The sequence below is a fragment of the Buteo buteo genome, chromosome 12 (genome assembly GCF_964188355.1).
Source record: "Buteo buteo chromosome 12, bButBut1.hap1.1, whole genome shotgun sequence".
Classification (NCBI taxonomy): Eukaryota; Metazoa; Chordata; class Aves; order Accipitriformes; family Accipitridae; genus Buteo; species Buteo buteo.
The window spans coordinates 18,962,270-18,983,887 of record NC_134182.1 but is presented as its reverse complement, the minus strand read 5'-3'; the positions used below and the strand labels follow the sequence as shown (position 1 = coordinate 18,983,887).

At 46.1% G+C, this 21,618-nt stretch overlaps 1 protein-coding gene across 9 annotated transcripts in view; it reads right to left on the bottom strand.

Moving 5' to 3' along the window:
- The window catches only part of LOC142037999 (uncharacterized), a 71,103-nt gene that overhangs the window by 27,436 nt on the left and 22,049 nt on the right, over nt 1-21,618 (bottom strand). For 4 of the 9 annotated variants that reach the window (XR_012652491.1, XM_075042902.1, XM_075042899.1 and 1 more), the window contains exon 4: nt 18,203-18,246. The exons of 3 other annotated variants lie outside the window; for them this stretch is intronic. Coding sequence is in view for 4 of the 6 variants with exons in the window: in XM_075042902.1 (XP_074899003.1) it covers nt 18,223-18,246 (24 nt within the window). In the remaining 2 variants the exon portion in view is untranslated. Of the gene's footprint in view, nt 1-93; nt 267-6,366; nt 6,386-18,202; nt 18,247-21,618 lie in introns of those variants that run through there. 2 more of the 9 variants (XR_012652492.1, XM_075042900.1) reach the window with 2 other exon arrangements.

Below are 21,618 nucleotides of genomic sequence, written 5' to 3'. Positions count from 1 at the left end.
ACAACATAGGGTCAAGTAGTGAAAGTGAGAATCAGGACTCCAGATTTTGAGCCCCATCCTTCAGGGGAAGAGCACTGTTACAGCGGGACATACCCTGTGCTGCATCCCATTTGACTATGAGCTGCATGACTCTGGGTGAGACTCTCAGCTTCTCCAGGCTGCCGTAAAGCTGAACTTTAGGGTGATACTTGGCTGAACCTCCAAGGACGGAGTAAGGCTGTGACACCAAATTCCACAGTGCCTCAGTAGCACCACAGGATCCTCTGCTGAAAGGGGAAAAGTATCTTTACACACAACTGTCAGCCAGGGAGCAAGTACAACACCTCCTAGTAGTCCAGTGGGGTCCAACACCTAGTGAGGTCCCACCCACATATCCCCCGATAACCCCAACAGGGTGCAACAAGAGACATTATTTTCCAACTACAAATTAGTAGAGGCAGCAAGACCTTAAATTTACTCATACTGGCCTTCTATTAAAACGCATAGGGAAGAACAACAGAAACAGCATTACAGGACGACAGCCAAGACTGACCGAAAAGTCTGAACTAGCCTGTGGGTGGATGGACAACCAGCCAGACTCTACCAAGAGGAATTCAAGTGCTCAGCTGTATCCCAAGACCTATGCTTCTGGCAGAAAACCAGAGGTGCTCTTTTAGCGATGCTGTTGTGATGAGCTTTAATCATATAAGGATCTTGCCACTATTTCCACTATAGCTATAGTTCAAAGAGGTTGCATTGTATAGCAAGAGCAGGATGCCCTTTGTTAGTCAATAGTGATCTCTGGTGTGCCTCTTGATGGACTTAGTAATAAAATGAAAACATGACATCCCCTCATCCACAGGTTGTAAAACTGGAGCATAAACCTCACCAGGGGAAGCTCTCTGGAACTGCTGGGTTTTTCTACTTCCACTTAGACTGGAAGTGGAGCAAGACTGCTTGTGCTGCACTATTCCAGCTTACTGCAAGGGTCCAAGGTCGTCATAAGAAACAAAACAGAGGCAGAGAGAGAGCAAGCCAGCCACATGATCCTGCAGCTGAGAATGAATAAATAGAAGGCAAGTTATCAAATGTTACTCTATTTAATCAAATTGCTTCCACCCCACTTGCAGCCACACACTCTCTGCACCCAGCACAGTAAAGCCATGCCTTACAAAAAGTCAGTCAAGCATCTTTGTATGGTTTTCCATCCCTTGATTTTCCCTTTCCTTGCCAAGCCTGAGTGCAGACTTTTGCATGTGGAAGCTAAAACACAGTGCTGCCTAGCAACAGAAGGGGACTTTCCACAGCAGCCTCTCCTCATCGTCCCTCTGGAGACCTCCACATCACAAGCCAGCCATGAGTTGCAGCAACTCATTAACTCCTATTCACATAGATACAAGGCAGAGCTGAAATAACATTTATTTATAATAACATTACATGACTTGCAGTAGGCTAAAGCCAGGGGAATGGCCTATAAGAAAGGTGACACATTCAGTTTAGTAACCCCGGGATTATTCCTAACTACTAGGCCAATCTGGAAGTGCAGTTTTATTTCCTTGAGTTATTTTTTGGGAGCTATGACAAGGAGAAGAGCAGAGATTTGCCAAAGGTCATGGAGAATGTTAGCAGCAGAGCTGAGAATAAACCATAGGGTTTGCTTTCTGAGACTTTCTTCCACCTGCAGAAAAGGAAATGGAAGAAAAAGAGGCAGTGTCTGTGCCCAGCCTCCTTGTTTCAATTAAAAAGTCCCTCCCGTTGGTCTCCCGACAGAACTGCTGGCATCAGAGCTGAAACATACAGCTTGGGAGCACTATTTGCATGAAGGAAAGTATTTTATGATCTGCTGTAGCTTCTACTTAAAAGGAGGAAATAACAAGAATAAGGAAATGTGATAGGTCTTTTTGAGGGCACAAGAGTTATGCCTCACTCTAAAAATAAGGCTGAATTGGAACATTTTAAACTCCCAGAAGATAGCAGATTCGGTTCAGCCTAGGAACCCTCCCACCAATCTCACCTCCTGCTATACAAATACTCCGCACTCATAACCCAGTGACCCTCCCTGTCCTAGACCCAGATTCAAAAGAAAGTTGCAGGGACTGGAAATGATCCCTTAGAGGGTTACATATTTACTGAATGACATGCGGTAATGAACCCCTGAACTGGCACGTGGCTTTGCTGCACATCACTGCCACATCAAAATACGACATTAAGAGCAGAGATGAACCACCACCCCTGCTTGTCTCAGAGCACAGCTCTCTAGTCAAGCCTTGCTTCAGGAGACATCTCCGATTAAGCAGTAGTGCTCCAAGTCCTCTAACACTGATTTGAACAGTTTTGAACTAACCCAAGTGGTAAGTGGTGCACACATGTATTTGCTTATGCGCACAAACTACTGTATCTGGAACTACTGTATAAAAACTGTAATATTAACACATAAAATATAGGTATTCTTAAATGCAAGATCATTCTAGGAATAGTGAAATCCTCAAGGAGGATGAATTTATGTCACACTACTGCAGTTCAAAACCAAATATTTAAAACCCTGGCAATGAACAATTTAAAGGCAGGCATCACAGCTTAATTTTCAAATACGTAAGAGTTCAAACAATCTCTCAAATCAGTGTACAATGCAAAATATCAGCTTGTACATTAATAAACACCTTTCATCTTACATCTGCTTTTTTATATGCATGTTTCTATTTTTAGAATGGTTTCATTTTCACTACCTCCATAGGACAAAGCAACAGCTCTTTTGTCTACTGGTGGGGTTTTTTTTAATTATTATTATTATCTGCTTGTAGTTTTAAACCTAAGGGCCTGTCTAGAGTTGGATGCAGTTTAACTACTACCATTTTTTTCAAACCAGTTTAGTCTATTTCATGAAAGAGCGCACAGGAACACTCAGTTCAAATTAATTCATCATTTAATCTACAATAAATCAGAACACTTCATCAAATGCTACATGCTGGTATACAATCAGCTTGTTACAACTTAAGAATTTTGAAGGTATTTTCACTTGTTTAATGAAAAAGATTTCAAGTCTGTATTCAGTAGCTGTACTGTAACGTGCCTCAAAGACCAGACTTTCAGAAGAACATCAAGCAGGCCAGAAGTCTGCCTTTCATCAGTTTTGCTGAGGACCCTCCACAGAAGGGCTGGTGCACTTTGACTGAAGGTATGGACATGTCTGTCACTTGTTGACATCTTAAAGCTCTTGACAAGATACAAAGTGTTAAGCAGACCAAGTTTTAAGAAAAAGTCTCCTCAGCTCCATAACTCTTGTTTTACTTCTATGCTGTTAACCCTACCAGCCAGTTTCCCAGTTGTCCAGAGTCTTCCTGGAACAACAAGGCAGACCAAGCTTGAATGTCTATCATAGAAAATAAGCACAGAAGCAGACTGATGATATTGCTTTGTTTCTTCAGAAAAAGAACTGAAGGAAGAAACATTACAGTGCGGAGAAACTGCACTCTAAGTCGTAGCAGAAGGCTAATGCAAAGGGAGAAACCATGCCCAATGATGCAACATCCATAAAGAGAAAAAAAATGACAGCAAGGCAGCGAAGCAGCAAGATGGCCCAATAAGCCAAGGGCTGAAGGGGCCTCAACAAGATGCTCCTTCTGACAGGGAGGTGAAGCAGATGCCGGTGAAGAGGCAATGCTGATGTGTGAGCTCCAGCCCAGTGCCATTCCCAGTGCACGCGACGAGCTGGCCAGATGAGCATGGCCCCATGGCGTTTCTCTCCTGGCAAGGCATTTGAGAGCAAGGAGCTTGCCTGACCTCCTTCCCTACCAGCCCCCAGAGCTGGGGTTGGGCCAGGAGGAACAGCCTTCCACACCAGCCAGCTGCTGAACAAAGCCTGTCCACTGCCTCACCACTGCTCAGGCAGGGAGAGCGTGCAGAGGGTTAAGGCACAGGGCAGGGGCGCAGCTGCAGCGTAGTGGGCAGATAAGGTCAGGGCGCTGCACAAAGTGGCTATTGTACAGCACCATGCGGCTGCAGCCTTCTGCCTGACTGAGTCCCACCTCCATCCCACCGCATGGCATGGCACGGGGCAGATGGGCTGGGGAGCCACTGGGGCAGGAAGCCCACAGCTGCTAGCCACCAGAGCAGGGAGACACACATGCAGGGAAACCAGCAGCAGCCTCACACTACCGACAAAGCAGGAGATTTCAGCAGGGCCCTTATTACAGCACAGGCAGAATTAAAGGAAGGGGATTGGCTACCCCAAAGGCAGCACTCCCACAGGCCAGGCATGAAACCCTACAAGGCCCCAGCCAAAGCTCAGCAGCAAGGCTGAAGCTTTCGGTGCCTCCCTGACCCAACAGCTTCAGGCACCTCCAGGCTAAATCACAGCAGCCCAGTGCCCTCTGCTTTTGCAGACATCTCCCAGGGCACAAGGGAGCCGGGCCATGGCTCCTGTCCTTTCGCCAACATGGTGATGGGTACTCTGCAAGAGGCAAAGCTGGCTCTGCCCCTCCCCATCGGTTTAGGAGGATAACAAGCAAAAATTCTTTTAAAGCTATTTTGTCAGTTGATTTTGGACTGGGGTTTTAAATTCCTTGGCACTGAGCAGTGCTGCTAGGGGATGGGCATCACCTCTTAGCTCTGCTGTACAAAAACTGTAAGGAAAAAGAGTAGATCACAGGCTCCTCCTTACTGCAGTAAAGCTGAAGCAACTCCAGCTGATCTTGCCCCCAGCCAGTCTCAGGCTCTCAGGCACATGTGACTTTAATCAGCAGAAAAACAAGGGACTAGTCCTTCCTAGCTGTCACCTGAGGGTACTCTGCATTTGCTTTGCCAGGGATGCCCTATGCCAGGCACGTACCCACTGTCTGGGACCTCTGGGCCCAGGGGTGCAAGGCCACTAGTAGGCACATCCATGTGCCAGATGTGGACACAAGCTCCTTGGCCAGCCCCTGCAGCAGCACAGCACCAGGAGGGCTGCGTTTCAGCCACAGCCTTAAATTACAATTATCATCTGTCACAGTCTGCAGACTGCTCCACCAGAAGTTAAACAGCCTCCCAGCACTTTAAAATACAGGCTAATTCAAGTAGTTTGGCCAACGGTTTCCCCTCCTACAAACCCCAGCATCTGAAGACTGTAAGTTGTGGTGATACTGTGGAATATCCTGAAAAGCATCTGAGTTCTTTAGAAATTTATTTCTATTTCATATTCAGTTGAATTAGTCATTAATGCCTTTTTTTTGCCACACTTATCCTCAATCTGAGGACCCTGCAAAATATCAATATATTTGGTCTCTCAACACTGTCACAAAGCGCACCCATCTCTATCAACCAGGGGAGCCCCAATTTTCCAGGCAGCACCTCTGCCAGCAAGTGCCACAAATCCACAGCCTTCACTTACTGCAAACACTGACCACTTAGCACCTCCGGACAGGGCAGCACAGGAAATACTGATTACTGAGTAATCACTGAAAACAAATTCAAATTAAAAAAAACCAAAACAAACCAAAAACCAACAGACAAGGCCTTACAAAAAACTGTACTACAAGGACTTGCCCAGGATCACACACTCAACAAATGGTCAGCCATGAAAACCACAATAAAATAACTTCTGTGGTCACAAAAATCCCCTCCAACATGATGTCATTAGTCACCTCATTTTGTGCACTCCTGGGAAGGGCTCAGCTGTCACTGCTGAAAAGAAATGGGTGAGAGCCTACAGCAAATACAAAATGGCCCTGAACCACAGGTGAGTCTTAACTGGCAGAAGAGCAAGTCAATCCCACAAGTGGATTGCGCTCTAAACAAGCCCAAGCCAGTCATACCTCAATCCAGAAGGACACACAGGTGATCAGCAGAGTGGTACCAGGCTGCTGGGCCTGGCTGATGCCTGCTACAGAAGAGTGTGAGCCAAAGCCTGGCCAGCAAGGTCTGCAACCTGGCAGAGCACCCAAATTCCTACCACTCCCAAGGCCCAGAGAGCAGATAAAATTATTCAAATTACAGGCTGCTTTTTGAAGTTCTCCCTGAATATCACACTAGAGCCACAGCTAATGCAAACACAGCTACCTACTTACACAGTTATGGTCTAAGTAAACAGACTCTCTGCATGTCTGTAGATGACTCTGGTTTTCGGCAGCTCCTCTGTCACCTTTGTGGCATACAGTCTGCAGATATACTCCGGATCTGTACAGAAGCCCTGTCCCCCTAGGCACTGATAAAATGGGCCAGATTTGTCCTGGCACTTTTACCACTAGCCCTTTGATTTAAGTTTGGGGATGGAGGAAGTGAACACTCTGTATGGAGCATCTCTGGCTCAGCAGCCACTTCCACTGCTGGTCTGGCAGAGTCTGAGTCTGCTGATCTGCAGGGTACATCAGATGGTTCATCTATTCACTGCTCGCCAATCCCAAATCCCTCACTGAGTTTTCTTTGAGACCTGGAAAAAATGCAAAGCTCCATTTGTGTAGGAAACAGACCTGACTGAAAACTCCAGCACCTGTGGAGTAATAAAAATATAAAGAAGGGGCAGGATTCATTAATTCCCAATCACTCATCTGCACATGCCAAAGTTACCAAAGTTCAAATGCTGGGCTTGCCCCTCCTGCACACTAGAGCCTGGGAAGGGAGGAGGGGTGCAAAGGGACAGGGGAGTCTAGTTTCACAGCTGGCAGGCATGGTAGCAGCTCCTGAGAAAAAGCTTACAAGGCTTTTAATTCAGGGTTGCCAACGTGACTGTTTCCTCCCTTCATTCCTGGCTTTGGCTCCAAAGCTGTCCACAGGGAATGTCCAGTCTAGTTTAACATATTGTCTGATGTCTCTATAGTTTGTCTCACTTCTGCAGTCCCAGCTTGCAACTGTTAACTGAAGCCTTGGCTCAGACATGACTTCAAAGCCCTCCCTCCCCACGGACTTTTGCCATAGGCAGAGCAAGGGCAGAGGGCACACTGCCTTCTGTGGCTTTATCCCTTTCCTCTCAGTGCTGCTGCTGCAGCACATGGGAGATGGCAGTGCTGGGGGCTTGAAACAAGCAGCCCCAGACCCTTTCACCATTTGCTACTTAAACAATGTCCCCAAGCACAACAAGAAGGGGTTAAGACATTAGCACAAGTAAGGCAATAGAGTAAACACAGTTTCCTCTAAGCAGGGAGACACAGAGGGCTCTGAAAGTCACACAGCTGTACACCCTCGGAAAGAAGAAAAAAAAATAAAGTCAGTGAAAGGTACAGATTCTTGTCAGTTGGGACATTACAGGGACACAAAGAGGAAAAGAATCCACAGATGGCTGCTCAAAACCCAAAGGACACAGGGACTACGAGAGCATGTGCCAGATTACCTTTACAACATCCTGAGCTAACTGAAAAAACTACAAGACACCCTGAAGGCTCTGTGCATGCCACAGGGCCTCATGCATACCAGCCAGAAAGTGAACAACCTAATAATCCGCGACACCAGATTTCCAGAAAAGACTGCATGATCACACAGGTTCGCCACGGCAGAGGAAAGGATAGCTGTATGCATGGAAAGCAAAAGAAAAAAAAAGGCTCAAAATTGTTTCAAGTCTAGATTTTAAAGCCAATTTCTTCAAGTATTTGAGCCAACCTGAATGTTTTAGATGTTGATATCAAGTAATTATGTTTAAAAGTATAAATTCTTGGCCCTGAATGCCTGTTTGTCAGCCCAAAAACCTGCCCTAAAGGGTCTAGTTAGCACAAGGGACTTTTCAGGAGGTATAAAACCCACACTGTATCTATCTAATCCATCACAGAACACATGCCATGGAGATCAATGGGTTTGTCTGGGGAGAATCTGGAATATGCACCTTCTCAGCAGATTCTTAGCCGGAGGGTTGTTCTTAGTGGAGCTCCTCAAAAATAGGGCACCATGGGGTATACTCATTGCACTAAATGAGGAAAGGATTTTTCAGTGGCATGGAAGGCAGCCGTGGACTGTTCTTTACAATAGAAACCTCCAAAGGTGACTCTTAATCACTTCCCACCCTCCCTCCAGCTGAATGTGAAGGACATTACCCCGTGGGAACCCTTGCCTTGGGTTCAGCTGGTGGGAACACAAAGGCAAAGGCAACTAAGCAGAAAACACAAGGTCACACCTTCAGACCAGAACTTGGATTTGTGGACAGTGGAGAAACTTTGCAAAAGCCAAATGCAGGCTGACTGCATAAACAGCTCTGGGAAGCCAAAACAAGCCTGTCTCAAACAAACAAGGAAACAACCTGAGCCATGGGGCTTGCTCAGGCTCCACAGAGTCTGAACACAAGGCACAGAGTCCTGCTCCTTCTCCTCCCAAAACACACACACGTACATGTCATGTCTGCACAGCCCAGCAGCATATTTCAGCATCTTCTCCTTTTACATGACTATGCCTATTTGTGAGATCCCATTTGTCTGCATGAGCACATGAAAATAATTTTAAATAAACAAGAACTATATTAGAAATTACAGGCCAGAAGATGATTAACAAACCAGAAAGACCATTTTTTGTCTTCAAACAGACATCCGTGAAGTGAGAATAGTAGAACATTAATAACCACAGAGAGAAATGATGATGTAACCAACTGTTCCCACATGTCCCACCCTGCCACTTACTCGTCCCCCTGCTCTCCTGCCCTACTGAACCTCACGTACAGGTTAGTGACAAGGGAACATGCTGAAATGGCTAGCTATTAGGATAAAGGCCTCTTAATCCAGGGAGCTAATCCATTTATACAGCACATAACTAACCACTGTGCTCAGAGAATGTTCTCCCACACTCGCATGCAGCAATGCCTGCCCACACCTGCATCGCAGCACAACACTACACAGCACATGCGGCCTGGGGTGGTGTTTGCAGGTTGAAGCTCAGAGCTTGTGATGGAGTTTGACCTACCAACTTTGAAAGGGCCAGCCTAGGCCTCTACCCATGTGAACAGCTGGCAAGGAATTCAGAGGAGCCAGTATCCCCCATCTGGTGCTTTGCCCTTCCTCTTAAGTAGGTACATGGTTCCCTTCAGCACTAGTGACTAGCACTTGTGGATTCCAATACCCTGTTACATCCCCTTTGTCCACAACCTCATGGCTGCGCATCGCTCAGGATGGCACAGAAGCTGGTCCAGAGAAGCCTCCCCAATGTGAAAAGCAATACAAACAACGCAGCAAACAGTGCTTTCCCCTGGACACTTTAACGTGCTGAGCTTCAGCATCTCCACTTGTCCACGGGTGCCAGCACAGGATACACGTTACTCCTGCCAACTTTTTGAACCTCCCCTATGCAAGAGCAGTGATGTGCCAGCTCAGAGCCAGAAGCAGGCCACCACCCTTCCAAACAGGTGTTAGCAGAACACAGCAACCCTTAGAGCTGTGCCCAAAGCTGTGCAAGAAGAACTAGTTGGAGAACTGCTGACCTCATGTATGCCACTCCATTGTCTGCATCAAGATCCACTTTCCAAATACTTGGAAATAAACCTTCAACTCAATACCCTGTAAGATCCACATCAGAGATTGTACAACACATGCCAGTGCTTGTAACACAAATTTTAACACGCAAATCATTTTGGTGTTTCCTTTCTTCAGTTCAGGATTTTGGCCCATCTCATGCTTACAAAAAACAGTCATGTCCGAGGACCAAGAGGGCTCATTCACCCACCACACTGGAGAAGGGCAAAAGTTCAGATCATATCATTAAAAGAAGAAAGAGCAGAGTACAAAGGCAGACCTGAACGTCTCGAGGCCAACTTCATTAAGAACCTCTGTGCAGAGAAAGTTGGTAATAAAAGCAAAAATTTATACTACATTTGTATGAATAGTTTTGAGGGTGTTTGAGTGATTTGGATGCTTGCATCTGGAAAGCAAATGAACCAGTGTCTCAACACAGTACAGGGTTTTACACAGTGGACCAAGCAACATAGGCAAATCTCACAGTTGCAGCAGTAGTTACTGCTGCTTTCTACTTCTAACCCTACCAGGAGCCACATCATGAGATAGCAATCTGATTTTTTCAGCTTCTTGAGGTTTACCATTTCACTCATCTGTAGGGTCTTTCCATAGGCTGTTTAGCATAACTGCCTATTGTAAAAGAGTCTGCAAAATGCAGACAGGAAGAATCAGCACATCAAAAATGCCTTTCACACTGCTTGTAGCAGTCAGACTTGAAAAGAACATTAGGTGTATGATGAAAGAGAAGATACAAGAATACTAAAGAGATGTCGCACTACAAGCCTCTCTGCTCAAAAAAACATTTTCCAAGAGCACTACTTCTACTGCTCATAATTACACTCATTCCTCTAACAACACTTAGAAACTAACAGAGCTGGCCATGTTATTCAGAGGATGACAAAATTATATTAAGTTGAAAACACATTAAGAGCTTGATTTGATAGTACACCAAATTCAGAACTACAATGAAAATACACATACCATGAGCTTACTGTGCTATTTCAATCAGAGCTCTGAACAAAGCACCACAGCTTAGGTTTCAAGACTTACATTAAAGTATGCTCAATATACAGCCTTATCTAGCCTGGTACACCATGCTCTTGTGTGAGGCTTGTCTGTCTTTCCTGCACAGACAGCAAACAATAGCAGTAACAGACTTTCCTGAACAAACATGGGGCATTCCCTGACCTATGGCAGTTTCCCCAGCTGTAAACCACAACACCTGTAATCTAACAAGTAACAGGTTTACAGCAGTAAGAAAACAAGACATCTGACTGGCTCCATTTTAAGGATACTTCTACCTAAACTAGGAACTGCACAGATCCACTACCTTTGCAATTTGGAAAATGATTGGTTAAACTGTTCCTTGTTTCTTAATCGTATTATGCCCACACACCGTCACGCCAGAGCCTACGGGAATGTCTGATGAGCCTCTGAAGTGATATGCAAGACAGGGAGTTCCTAAAGTCTCCACAGGCAGGCAAAAGACTTATCTATGCTGTCAAAAGTGAACATGCTTACAATAAGACTGCAAAGTAACTTGCCAAGTAATTCATGGTTTCATCTTTTGTTTAACTGCCCAACCTATTTTTTCCATAATGAAACGCAAGTAGGTGAAATTACAGGTTGCAAGGATATGCCAGGATTTTAACACAAGCACATTTTTAGAATTAAAAATATAGTTTACCCTCACATAGACATTATCACAGACTTCTCATTTACATTAAGTTCCTAACACTCTAGACGATCCTCAGTTTTGCAAGTTCATTCCTACGGAAATTGCTTTGCATAAGCAAGGAAAGTCCAACAGGAGATTGAAAAGATTATTTTCAATGAGGAAAACCAGCAAACTTAATAGGGTTTCTCCTAAGTACCTTAATTTGTGCTGTTTTTAATTTACCTGTGACCCCCAGGACACCCATGCTTTTGAAACCTTGAATTTAGAAAAAAAAAAGTAACTATGTTTTTGGCTTGGAGAGGGAGGGTTCATCTCTGACTTACTGGTCATCATTTTCTTAAAACCAATTGCAAGTCAACAAGAAGTGTGTATCTGGCAACACAGCTCTGGAAATGGGCAGGGAGTTTTAGAAGTGAATTTGCTCTGGTTTAACTCAGTCTCCATCTACATGAGAAGTAGATGTCTCTATTGAGCGTCTCCTCCTGTGAGATGAGCTGTGGACCAATGCCCAGACCTCCCATTGACATCAACAGGCTGAAAGAAAGTGCGAGCAAAGCCCAGCAGTGTGGTTCTCATGTGAGCCAACATGGAGAGGTTATTAAGAGCTAAGGCAGAAAATCAGAGCCCACACCAAGGACAGCTGTGTTGTTGACAGCCAGGCTGGCTATGCTACCATGGCAAAGCTTGCCTCAAAACCAGTATTTCCTAGAGCGTTTACTCTAGTCACAGGCTTGGCCTTAAAAGCTCAGCCAGCTTCTGCCTATTGAACAGTAATGACTGCTGCATTTTCAAGTCTCAGACATGCTCTGGGACAAGCTGCTTGCTTTCAGTCTGCAGTGGCAAAACTGGAGAACACCCAGCATCAATAGTTAATCTGCACAATCACATGACCACCCTGTTTCTGCTGTTTCCAAACCTGCACTACCACCTCCCTCCTTCCTTCTCACTCACAGGCAGTGACCCATGGGGAGACTGCAGGATACAAAGCACACCTGTGTCACCTCAAACACCAGTGCCAAGCCATGCTCTCCAAGGTCCTACTTCAGAGATATGGGGCTAAGCAGTGCCTGTGGAAAGCAAAGGGAAAAACCAAGCTTTTCCTTTCCATTCCTTGCTACTATCACTTCTGTGCAGTGCTTTGAACAAGTCTCTTACCATCTGATTTTTAAACAGCAGCAGCCTTGTGGGTGCTGACTTCTAAGACGCTGGACACTTGCATAAGTGCTTAAGCTGGGAATTCAATGCTTAGTGGTGGTGGTGTGGTAGGAACAAAAGAAAAAGCCTAACCTATCTCTTCTGCTCTCTTCAGTTTCTTCATCTATATAATAAAGTCAGAAAAGCAAGCAGAGAACTGCCACCACCATCAGATGCTCTCTGGACTACATGAGGAATAACCAGTTTGGTTCTAAATAGCCATTTACCCCTTCCAGTCTCCTCAAGCTCACCTCACTGATCCTCTGAAAAAGTAAACTAAGGCTTTCTCCTTTTCAGAGAGATCCATTCATCTGCAGACCAAATACAACATGGGCAGTGACAGTATATGGTGAAGCTGCCTGCAAACTCCTTTTCTCCCCAGGCAACAATGAGATATTTGTATCACAATGAGCCACACGCTGAGGGAGGAGTGGGAAGGGAGAGATATCTGCCCAACTCAACAGCCACACTGGGACCCAACCCAGGCAGCCCTTCTACTCCAGATACCAAGGCTAGGGGAGGTAAGGACAATCCAGCCTTATTCCAGAGAACAGCACTGTAGAGAAGGTCCTGACCTTCACTGCCAAGCAACATCTACTAACTGGTCTTGCTAGAAAGTATAAACAGGTTGCAGCAAAACTTCTTAATCTGCCAGGCCCTTGAGGCTACTTGGGCTGAATTCAGAGTAGGAAAGAGAATGTGCCAGCATTATCCTTCTGCACTGTACTGTGTCAAAACAAGAAACAAGACATCCTTTGGAAAACCTTCTTCAAGAAGGACCTGCAACAGCCAACACACAAGAGACAGAACAGGAATATGCTGCAGGATTGCCACCCTTAGGTATCCAACCCAGCACCCACTCTTTGACTGCCATTCACTCCACCTCAAATCACATTTTAACCAGTTGTGTTGTTGCTGCAGTTAAGATCTCTAGGTTTTGCTGAGTAATGTTTTTTGTGGCCTGCTGGCAGCCCACCATATACCACTGCCAGTAGATATGGGAGACTGGGTTTTTCCTTCTACTGGCTCACTAGGAATTATTTTCTGTAGTCCTTTCAGAGGCAAATGCTAGAGGTCAAGACCCCAACCTTGTCTATTCATGTGCAGAGATTCTGCCAACCACTTTCAGGTGGGAAAACTTCAACACCCCCACCCCGCCCAAATTTGCTCCCTCCAGGCCTACCTACCCCTCAGAGTCACACCAAGAGTTCAAGCCTCACACAGTATCACCAGCATTACTCAGGACTTCTCCTTAAGTCACAACCCAAGGACACATGCCAGTGGTGCCCATATGCCCATTTGATCTCCTCTCTGTGGTCTGCAGCCAAAGAATCAGCTTTAGTCTAATACCTTCTTACCAAGCTTTAGAGCTTAAAAAAAAAAAAAAAAAAGACAGCAGGATTGGGAAGGTAGCCAGCAAGCCTGCCAATCTAAATGATAAGCTGTTGGCTTTAACCTTAGGCTCATAATTTACTGCCACTGGTACCAGGTGCTATATTGTCCCTTTGGGAATCTTAATATAACAAAATGACTCTCTCTAGCTCTGTTTCCACCCATTCTTACCCTCTTCTTCCCCTTCCTATCCCACAGATCTTTCTTGCCTTCAACACATACTCTCCCAAACCAGCCACATCTAACTTCCTTCCCTCATCTTCCTTTTCCTCAACCAAGCTCTCTAGTGCACTGCAAGTCACCCAACCTAATCCCCACTCTCATGATTCAAAGCAGCCCCTCAAGGAACTGGGTTTCAGATGTTTCAGGAGATGTTCTAGCTACTGTCTTACACTTGGAGACAGCCCAGATGCTACTTAGGTTCCATGGTAGTCCAAATAGCTATATTCACCAACATGCAAGCTCTCAGGAAAAGAACACAAAGTTACATGGCCAGGTACCCAACTAAAAAGAAATAGATAAATATTTCCAGACAGAAGCACTCATAGTGGCTCACTTGTCCATCTCCCCCTTGAACTGTTGTCCCTTTGCATGCATTACAAAACCAGATCAAAAATGCACTCAGGCAAACAAGGAAGGAAAGGATTGAGGGACAAGACTATAATTGTTTGGCCCTAGGAATGGACAAGCCAACACTCTCTGTGCCAGGGCTGACACAATGGTGGAAGAGGTCCAAGGCCAGATGCATGATCAGAATGAAAGTCTGCCAGCAGCACACCTGAAAGGTGAACATACTATCAACAGATGTCATGGGGCAGAACAGAATTGGAGCGGACTTGTACAGAAATTAATTCTCTATTTCAACAATGTACAGAGAACATAGATCCCCACAGAGAAGCTGTTGATGTACAGGCTGGATGAGCAGACAGCAAGGTGAACTGAAAACTGGGTGAAGAGCTGAGCTCAGAGGGATGTGATCAATGGCACAAAATCTAGTTGGAGGCCAGCAATTAGTGATGTACCCCAGGGATCAATATTGGATCCAGTCCTATTCAACATCTCTATTAATGATCTGGATGATGGGGCAGAGTGTACCCTCAGTAAGTTTGCTGATGACATAATTCTGGGAGAAGTTGTTGCCATCCAGAGAGATCTTGACAAGCTGAAGAAATGGACTGACAGGAACCACATGAAGTTCAAGAAGAGGAAGTACAAAGTCCTGCACATGGGGAGGAACAAACCCAAGCACAAGTATACACTGGGGGCCACCCAGCTGGAAAGCAGCTTTGCAGAAAAGGATCTGGGGGTCCTGGTGGACACCAGATTGAATGTAAGCCAGCAACATACCCTTGCTGCAAAGGTCAATGGTATCATTGGCTGCATTAGGAGGAATGCTGCCAGCTGGTTGAGGAAGGTGATCCTTCCCCTCTAATCTGCACTGGTGAGGCCACACCTGGAGTACTGTGTCCACTTCTGGGGTCCCCAGTACAAAAAACAACTGGAAACAGTCCAACAGAGGGCCACAAAGATGATTAAGGAGCTGGAGCATTTATCCTATGAGGAGAGGCTGAGAGAGCTGGGAGTGTTCAGCCTGGAAAAGATACAGCTCAGGGGGGACCTTATTGTGTACAAACATCTGAAGGGAGGACAGAGTCTGGTGCTCTTCAGTGGTGCCCAGTGCCAGGACCAAGGGCAATGGGCACAAACTGAAACACAGGAGGATGTTGCCTCTGAACATCAGGAAACACTTTTACTGTGAGAGTGACTGAGCACTGGCACAACTTATCCAGGGAGGTTGCAGAGTCTCCATCCTTGGAGATATTCAAAAGCTGTCTGGACATGGTCCTGGGCAACTGGCTCCAGGCGACCCTGCTTGAGCAGAGGGGTTGGACAAGATGACCTCCAGAGGTCCCTTCCAACCTCAACCATTCCATAAGAATGCTCTAACCTCTGTCATGGTGTTTGATGCTGAAAGTTTAGGAATAGGACTAGATTATCCTACCTGCCTTGCCGTTGGCATTTACAAGGTGGCACCATGGCAGCAGGTGAACCATACCATCAGTGAAGTGAAGACGTAGTCAACTCAGTTGCCTCCTTCAGGAAAGGAGGAAATTTCTAGAAAGCAGCTAGGCCAAGTTCTACATGGGTTACAGTTCTCATGCTCTGACTCACCCAGCCCCAGCAGCACACGGGCACTTCCATTACAGCATATTTTTGCATGTATTAGCCATCCAGGGAACACTTAGGGTACACAGAGAAAGAGAAAGATATTTCTTCTGCCTAGTAGAGTCGTAATTGCCTCCTCATGGCAGGGTAGGGTTCCTCATGTCTTCCCTTCCTATTGAGTCTTTCTCTACCTCCCAGACAGCACCCTTCCTTCCCACCCTCCCTTTCTCCACCACTGTCAGACCACAAATGTGTTAATCAGCAAACCAGACATCAGCTGGGTGGCACTGAGCCGAGTCTTTATAACAGACATCAAACCAGAAGAAAATATCTCCTCAGCTCCTCCAAAGGTGCAAAGAATGAGACACCTCTACCACACCCCATCACCCACTCCTAGTACATGTCTAGAGTCCCAGAACCTCCTGCCACAGAATTGCATCCTTGCAGGCAAGTAGACTGGACAATCTAATCAATCATTTTCAGCCCCAAACGTTCTCATGCTAGGATCGCCTTGCAGCAGCCAGGCATAGCATTTGTTTTGCTGGCTGCTTCAGTGCCAAATGCTGGCAGGGGTGAGATAGACAGGGGTTTCTGTACTGGAGGCACAGCTGCTGTAGAATATTTCTGGGGGTAAAAAAATAAAAGCAAAATTGCAGGAGGTTACCAGAAGCAGGATTTCTCATTCTGTAATGGCACAATCGGTTTCTGCAACAGTTTCCTTATTATATTGCTTCAAGCAGCACTCTACTGCACCCAGGGACAAAGAACTGCTATGGCCCAACTTTTCACACCTGGGAGAGAAGTTCTGGCACTGGGCCCCTTAGGAAATGGTGTAAGCCATTACACTCAGCACAGGCCCCTGAACTCCACTCAGTCACTCTGGAGAGCAAGGCCCAGGGCAGAGACAGTGATGGAACTACCACTGGCACCAGCAGTGGGTTTTCCAGCACTCCCTTGGCACAGATGCAAGTTCAGACAGGCAAACAGATGATAACAATTTTCAGGAACTGACAAGGCCTAGATTCAAATGGGAGGCTGAGAGGTGAAAAGGACTTGCAAGCTCACACATTCTCTATCTGGAAGCTATTTGTCAAGTCCTGAAGAGACAGGCAAGGGCAAAGCCCAGCTGTGCTAAGGATATGGAAGCCTCACCCTGGAGCCATTAGCAGCCCAAAGCCCAGACCCCAGTGTACCAGAGGTCACACACTGGTCTTTGGTCACATGTGGTAAGTGGCATCCTGCAGCCTCTGTGCAACCAGTATTGGCCCAAAGAAAGCTTTCAGTCCCGATCACCCTACCAGGCCCAGTCCAACCAAAATGCCAGTATTCAAATATTCAGCAAAAGGACTGTTGGGCTTGACATTTCACAGCTGAGCCCAGACCAGGGCTCACACTGTACCCAGGCCACTTTCAGTGTCAAGCTGTCATAGTTTAAGCCCAGCCAGCAACAAAGCACCAGGAGGCCACTCGCTCACTCCTCCCTGCCCCCTCCATGGGATGAGGAGAAAATATAAAGAAAAGCTCATGGGTTGAGACAAGGACAGGGAGGGAGCTCTCACCACTTAGGTCACAGGCAATGAACAGACTCAACTTGGGGAAAAAACAAAATCAATTTAATTTACTGCTAATAAAATCAAAACAAGGATAATGAGAAGTAAAACCAAATCTTAAAACACCTTCCCCCCACCCCTCCCTTCTTCCTGGGCTCAACTCCACTCTCGGTTTTCTCTACCTCCTCCCCTCCAGCGGTGCAGGGGAAGAGGGAATGGGGTTTGCCGTCAGTTCATCACACCTTGTCTCTGCCTCATTGTCTGTCTTCCTCCTCAGGGGGAGGACTCCTCACTCTTCCCCTGCTCCAGTGTGGGGTCCCTCCCACAGGAGACAGTTATCCACGAACTTCTCCAGCATGGGTCCTTCCCATGGGCTGCAGTCCTTCAGTCACAGACTGCTCCAGCATGGGCTTTCCCATGGAATCACAGCCATCTTCAGGGGCATCCACCTGCTCCGGCATGGGCTCCTCCACGGGCTGCAGGTGGGCATCTGCTCCCCCACTCACCTCCATGGGCTGCAGGGGGACAGCCTGCCATCTCACCATGGGCTGCACTGGCGGCATCCCCTCCTCCGGTGCACCTCCTCCCCTTTCTTCTTCACTGACCTTGCTGTCTGCACAGGGGTTTCTCTCACATTCCGCTCCCCTTTCCGCTGCAGGCTTCCCTTTTTAAATCTGTTATCCCAGAGGTGCTACCACCATTGCTGATTGGGCCAGCCTTGGCCAGCTGTGGGTCTGACTTGGAGCCGGGAAAGCTTCTAGCAGATTCTCACAGGAGCCACCCCTGTAGCCCCCTCCCCTGCTACCAAAACCCTGCCACACAAACCAAGATGAAGTTCCACTCACCCATCACGCACTGGAACTACTCATCCACCAAAGGGGTGCAGTGTCTGCAGTGAGAAATCCAAATGTTAGCACAGGATGTGTTTTTCCCTTCTGTACTGGCCTTCTTCATCTTAGCATCTCAAAGCATTTTAAATAATGCATTAAGCCTCCATAAGACAATGGTATATATATTATCTACTCATACATGCAAGCAAACCATGGCAGAAAGATTTCACAACTTGCTCAGAACTACTTAGTGACTTCGTAGCGTAACTGGAAATACACCCATGTAACCAAACTCTCTGCCTTGTACTTTAAAATGATGCTTTCCTTACCAGCCACTTACCCACACATAAATGAGGACAATTTGGATTGCTCATTGTGCCAATCCAAAGCTGCTCTCCTCCAGGAGAGATCTCTTATGATCTCTCTCCCTGCAGATGCTACACTCTGACCTCAAGCTGCTGAAAGATTTCAAAGGAGCTCCATGCAGTCCCACTGAACAGCACAGGAGGATGGACCCTTTACTTCCTCTCTATCTGTTTACACAACATGCCAAGACCAATTAGTCTCACCTCCCGGGAACAAGCTCAGCAGCTCCAAGGAGTCTTTGTGACACCCTAGACTTCCTTACACTTCAGCTGACCCTTGCACCCCTGATGCCTTCACCTTGAGCCAATAAAAGATGTCCCTGGTCTGCTTGACCTTGTGCTCTCAGCATTGCCAAAAAAGCCAGATCTGCTGGCTTAACAGGGTGGCAGCAGCCACAGTCCTTCTAGTACATGCACAGCCTTTGTTAAATAGTAAGTGACTGGCAGCCAGGCCTGCGTGTAATGATGCTGTTGTCCAAGGACTATGATCAAGGGGTGGCTGGGAGATGGCATTCGCTGCAGTAATGTGGGTGTCTGCACAAGCCAGGGTATTTCTGCCCAATTAGGGCAAAGGAGGAAATCTTCTGAGCTAATTTTCTAGTCCTTTGGAGGAGCGAAGAAAAGCATGCATTGAATTGCCCTTGCTCAGCCTCAATAGAGAAGAGACTGAGTGGCCAGCTGACCAGCCAGCCAGGGTAGAAAATACACCCACCAACTGTCCAAACTCATGGCTGGGGCACAAAAGGGCAGAATCACTGCCCCGTGAAGCTGGAAAGACGTGGCCTGGCACCTAATCAGCGTAGGACTTTTTAAACCTGCTCCTGTGCAGGTTTAAACCTTTCCTGCTGAGGAAGGCTGAACTGAAAGGCCCAGATGGAGATTTCCATTTATCTACAGGCCATGGAGATAGAAGCACAGCAATTCCCTAAGCCCTTTGAAAACACTCAGATTGCCCCCAACCCACTTGTCTCTCCCAAATTTGCTCCCCTTCCTTACCAAAAGGCACCCGACCACTGGAACACACGAAGACATTTGGACACCACGTGCCACTGATCCATGGCCTTCCTGCAAAAGCTGCCCTGTTTGTTCAACCCTAAGAATAGCTAAGCATCCCAACACAGAGCCACTTCACACCAAAACTCCCTGGACCAATTTTCCATCACCATCCACCATAAACAGGATTTGATGCAAAGACAAAGCGCTCGGCTTCTCTTCATCTACCCCTGAGTAACCACATCATGCACTCAAAAGTGTTGTCTTGTCTCAGAACACATTTGCCTCTGGCACAAATTAATCTTGCCTGATATTCTTTGTCATCTGTCAGCTCCACAGAGCTGCAGGAATGGGAAGTAAGGCTTAGGGACAAGAGTGAAAATCCACATCTGCTGCTCAAAAAAAGCTTCCAACTGATCACGCTTTTCAGCTGTATTCTCATGGGCAAGCACTTGATAGTAAGGATAAGAATCAGGTTAAAGCAAGAATAGCTTTATGTTCAGAGCCCAGATGAAGCCTTAGAGTAGCCAGTTTAATATTATCATTCCTCATTTGCATTGTTTACCTGACTAAAAAACACATGATGCCAAGTGCTGCCCAGGCAGTTAATACAAGGCATTTTTGTTGGAGAATGAAAACAGACCAAGAAAAAAAAACACCCTGGTCCCACTTTACAAGTGGGGAATTGAGGTACTGAGCGAGACTTGCGCAGCTTCATACAAGTATTTTGTGGCAGAACTCAAAACAAAACCCAGATTTCAGATCCTGTCACAAGAAATGAGATCACTGATTTTAGCTAAGCTGATGGGAATCCAAATGTCAGTAGAAGACTGAATCTACATTATTATTTCTATCATGATTTTTGTAGCAGAAACAAGTACAGGTAGCAAGCAAGAAGTCATCACAAAGCTTCAAGATGTTACTAGTTGAAAATTAACCAATTAAAACTATAAAATAATACAAGTGACCAAACACTGTTACAATACTCAGGCTGCATCTCACTTTGTATGTTTCCCCTCCAACCCACCCAAAAGGTACACTTTTAATTAAAACCACTAGCTGAATATCCTTTTTTTAATAACAGGAATTCCACAACCTAGAAGTGTTAACGACACCTATAGCAAAAATGTCATTTAAAAAACACACCCCCACATCTACCTCAGATTTCAACTTCTTTTGCAAAAATCTTTGCCACAATTAATCCAGAAGTGTAAAGAGCAGATGGATCAGGAAGCAAATCATTCTCACAAGGCTTCCCAGAAAACCACAACAGTTTGGAAAGTTTATTTAAATTAGCCCATAACCTTCACCAGCACACCCCCAAACACACTGCTGAAAGGAACTTAAGGCAGACCAAGTAGATGCTATGCATGAGATCCAAGTCAGAGAAAGCACCTGGGCCAGAAGGAACACTTCTCCATTTACGTACATGCAGTTTGAAAAAAAGAAGGCTGGGTACAGGCTTACCAGCTTTCTTCTCCTCTCATTAGGATGACAGACTAATTAGTCTGTCAGTATCAGCAGAATATTTGGGTGATGTGAAATGCAAGACTGGGCCTTTTGAATGTTTTGTGAGCAGAAACTTGGCTAGAAGGGGAAAGAGGGGGCGAGGAAAACTGTACTAAACCACAAGTCTCTGCATTATGTATTCATGCAATGTATGCTGCCAGCAGGACTGAGAACAAGCAGCAATGTCATGAGGAAATGGAGGGGGTCTCACTTTTATACATCTGGGAAAATAAAAACATAGTCCTTTCTTTTAGTGGATCCATCTTGTAGACTTAAAGGGAGTGTTTTTAGTGAGGTTAAAACTAGTACATCCAACCAGAGGCAGTGAAATTCTTCCCTAATGAGAGGAAATTCAGAACTGAAAATAACTTGTCTAACTTGCTGCAATTTACAAGGGTCAGCAGTTGTCTGCAGATACTCTTTCAAACTGACACTACACCAGTGCAAGAAGAACAACAAATAATAAAGAGCAACCTGAAATATGAACTCTACAGCAACACCTTCTGAAAGAGAGGCACCAGATGGGCACTGTGCAGGGCAACCCACCCCACCAGTACCAGGCAT